This window comes from Chiloscyllium plagiosum, chromosome 10, assembly GCF_004010195.1.
Source record: "Chiloscyllium plagiosum isolate BGI_BamShark_2017 chromosome 10, ASM401019v2, whole genome shotgun sequence".
NCBI lineage: Eukaryota > Metazoa > Chordata > Chondrichthyes > Orectolobiformes > Hemiscylliidae > Chiloscyllium > Chiloscyllium plagiosum.
Window position 1 is genome coordinate 3,905,467 of NC_057719.1, and position 4,046 is coordinate 3,909,512.

Genomic DNA, 4,046 nt, shown 5'->3' on the forward strand with positions numbered 1-4,046 from the left:
TCTAATCCAGTGAACGGGTCCACTGACCCTTTTTCAGAAGCACAGATCGTCAAAGCAGAGGCACATCTATGACTCTATCTCTCTCCACAGATGCTACCAGACCAGCGGAGTTGTTCTAGTGCTTACTGTCTTTTCTCCCGACCTCCAGCGTCCTCAGTATTTTGCTTCCAGATTAGATTTGCAGACAGGACACAATTTGTATATTGTACGTTTGTGTGTGTTTAGGGTCAGTCCCACTTGCCCAGTGTACAGTATGTTGTTTACATGGTTTGTGACTTAATTTGTGCTGTTGTCACTCTGTAATGCCTGTATGTGCTCAAGGGCTGTGCAGCATCTGCATGTTTGTGTGTGCTTGAGGGTGTGTCTGCTCGGGAGTATGCAATATTTGTGTGTTCGGTGACTGTAATGTCTGTGTGTGTGTTCCATTGAGATGCAGCACTTCTGTCTGGCTCTCCCGCGGAGTGGGTGTAGTCTCTAGTTTGAAGGTGTGCTCAGTTTATCTGTATTCTTGCTCCAGTAACCAGGTGGTGCTGCGCAGTGAAAGAGGGCGGTCAAAATCCCATCGTCACCAGGAAGTCGTTCGGATTTATCCCCTGAGTGAATCTGTGATCCCACCCTCTCCCCGCCCAGCGCTTCGCCCTCGTCTCTCGAGTGCTTCCTCTCTGTTCGGCTCCCCCTCAGGTTAAAGGGACGCTGTGAGAGTACAGACGGATCGGGCTCTCTCTCTCTCTCTCTCTATGGCAGGACACGAATGGGACTGGTTTCAGCGAGAGGAGCTGATCGGTCACATCAGCGACATCCGAGTGCAGAACCTCCAGGGTAAGAGTCTGATGGAACTGGGATCACAGCCTGGGAGCCGGGCGGAAAGTTTGCCAAAAAAAAAACTTTGTCTGTAAATGAAACTATTCTTAGTGAGTTGGAGTAAAAGCTGCTCCCACCGCGGGTTATTCAACATCCTTGCTGGATAGGGATAGTTTGAACATAATCCTTCTCATTTTACTTCAAGCAAGCCGCTTTCCAAATTAATATTACTGGTGAATTAAGATTCACTAAATATTTCCAAATAACCTGTGGGAGTCGTTACACATCGTGGGCTAACTTCAGGAATTTTTCGGATGGGGTCAAATTCCATTCCAGCCGTAGCTTTATATTGTTCACTTCTTAACAGTTTTTGATGTCTGTATGTTTGTGTCACTGTGATTGTTGCTCCGTCTGTCCCTGTGATGTGACTAGATCACTGTTGCAAAGACTAACCCCTAATTTGAATCTATCAACAGGACAGGATTGAAAACGTGCCATTCTGTCATTTGCCTGAATCATCACAAAGTTTAAAACACTCCAGATCCAACCTAAGGACACAAGAACAAATATTATCTAAAAATACATCTGTTACCTACACCCAAAATAGTGATTGGAATTGACGACCTTTCCCTGTGTTTAATCTTGTGCCCCTTTGCAGACCAGCTGGGTTGGTTCTTGCAGGAATTATCATCCCTGCTACATCATATACTCCAACTGCTCTCAGTCTCTGTACCACACACACTCCTCCCTGACCACCACCCCTCTGCCTAGTCATGTGCTGCCCTTCTATTCATACACACTCTGTTGCTTCCCCCCTTATTGTTGTTTTCTGTCCCCTTCCCTTGCCTGCTCTCTCTGACCCTGTCCTGTCACCAGCTTGCCCTCTCTCTCCCACCTTCACCTGTGACTTTTTTTCCCATCTGATTACCTTTTCTCACTGTATGTGTGTCTTTCTCGCTGGCTCTTCCTCTCTTGTCTGTTCCTCACCCTAGTTGTTCCTCCGTCAAATAAATTTCTCTGTCTCATTTATTGATACTGATATGGTCAATGTTTCTCACAACTTTCCTGTCTTGTTTTTCTAAACTTTGAATATTCCATTATGCACACCCTTCCTCCTCCTGTGTTGAAATCAGGATTCGTTGCAGCGCTGGCTGGGGGATGGTAGTATAGTAGTTATATTAGTGGTTCCGTATGCTTGAACTAATGATCTGAAGACATGAATTCAAATTCTACCACGGCTGTTGGGTAGATTAAATTCAGTTAATTGAGTAAATCTGGAATGAAAACACTGCTATTAGTGATGGTAACCATGAAACTACCATGCAAAAACAATCCATCTGGTTTCATTTAGGGAAAGAAATCTATTGTCCTTGCATGGTCTGTATGTGACTCTACCAATGTGATTGCTGTTTAATAGCTTTCCAAAGCAGTCTGCCAAACCACTCCGTTGTCAAGATTCACTACCACTACTTCTCAAGGGCAGTTTGTGATACGCAAGAGATGATGGCTTTTGTCAGTAGTATCTACATCCCGCAAATAAGTAATTAGAAAATACACATCGGCTTGTCTATAAATTAATTTACCCAGCACTTCAAAACCTTATTTTCCTTAGTCGTCTTTTGCCCAGTCTAAGCTGGAGGATGCGCATTTCTGATTTCCATCTCCTTCTCTGCTTACAAACCTTGTCAGTGCCTTATATTTTGAACCATGGTACTATAGATAAGGGTACAATGGAGAGATGGAATATGAGACTCTAACAGACAAGAGTTTCATTTTTAAAAAGTCAAGGTATATAGAGAGAGGGAAAGAGATGCTAAAAGTGCCTGTCTATCTATGGCAGCAGCTTTCAAGTCAGGCACAAGTTTGAATTTTATTCAAATAGTTGTTGAGAAAGATGCAAACATTTGGAATAAATAGTAAACTCAGCTCCTTGGAGAATGGTCATTTCATTTCAGGTCAAAATAAATCATTCAAGATGAGGAACTGATGAGGAATGACTAAGGATGGAATGAAAATGGGAAAAGGAGTTTGTAACACTTTTAAAAGACTGTTTTCAATGCCTGTTGGAAGAGTGAAATTCCTTCCTGGTGATGTGTTCTGAAAAAAAGTTAGAATTGTAACAAGTGTACAGCACAGAAAAAGATCTCTTGGCCCATTGTGTCAGTGCCAGCTGAAAAATGATCCTCGCAGCTTAACCCCACTTGCCAACGTTTAGATCATTACCCCACAGATAATGAGACTTGGTAGAAACGTAGGAAGTTTATGGTTGGTGAAATAACTCCCGGTATCTGGGAGATCCTGGAAGGCTGGAGAGTAGCAAATGTTGTGCCATTATTCGAGAAGGGCTGCAAAGGAAAGCCTGGGAACTATAGACCAGTCAGCTTAACATCGGAGGTGGGTAAGTTACTTGAGAAGTTCTGAGGGATAAGATTTACTAAGTTACTTGAGAAGTTCTGAGGGATAAGATTTACATGCATTTGGAAAGACCGGATTTAATTAAGAGTAGTCAACATGACTTTGTGAGTGGGAGATCATGCCTCACAAATTTGTTAAGAGTTCTTTAAGGTGACCAGGAAGGTTGACAAGGGCACAGCAGTAGACATAGTTTATATGGATTAGGCAAAAGTGAGGACTGCAGATGCTGGAGATTAGAGTTGAGAGTGTGGTGCTAGAAAAGCACAGCAGGTCAGGCAGCATCCGAGGAGCAGGAGAAAACCCTTCATCAGGAATTGTAGTCTATGTGGATTTCGGTAAGATTCCACATGGTAGGCTGCTCTGGAAGCTTAGATTGCATGAAATCCAAATTTATGCTAGCAAATTGGTTACACAATTGGCATGATGGTAGGAAGCAAAGGGTAACAGTGAAAGAATGTGTATTGAGTCGGAAGAGATAGGAAAGGTCTTGAATGAGTACTTTTCTTCAGTATTTACAAACGAGAGAGACCGTATTGTTGAAGAGTAGAGTGTGAAACGGACTGGTAAGCTAGAGGAGATACTTGTTAGGCAGGAAGATGTGTTGGACATTTTGAACAACTTGAGGATAGACAAGTCCCCCGGGCCTGAGGGGATATATCCTAGGATTGTGGGAAGCAAGAGAGGAAATTGCAGTACCGTTGGCAATGATCTTTTCGTCTTCACTGTCAATGGGGGTGGTACCAGGGGACTGGAGAGTGGCGAATGTTGTGCCCCTGTTCAAAAAACGGAATAGGGATAACCCCGGGAATTACAGGCCAGTTAGTCTTACT

At 43.4% G+C, this 4,046-nt stretch overlaps 1 protein-coding gene across 2 annotated transcripts in view; it reads left to right on the forward strand.

The window, feature by feature from the left end:
• The first annotated feature begins 265 nt into the window (after positions 1-265).
• Positions 266-4,046, forward strand: part of LOC122553343 (calmin-like) — an 87,257-nt gene continuing 83,476 nt past the window's right edge. The window contains exon 1 of one of the 2 annotated variants that reach the window (XM_043696923.1): positions 266-819. In XM_043696923.1, coding sequence (XP_043552858.1) covers positions 738-819 — 82 coding nt within the window. In that variant the 5' untranslated portion in view covers positions 266-737. The remainder of the gene's footprint in view (positions 820-4,046) is intronic. The other variant, XM_043696922.1, reaches the window with a different exon arrangement.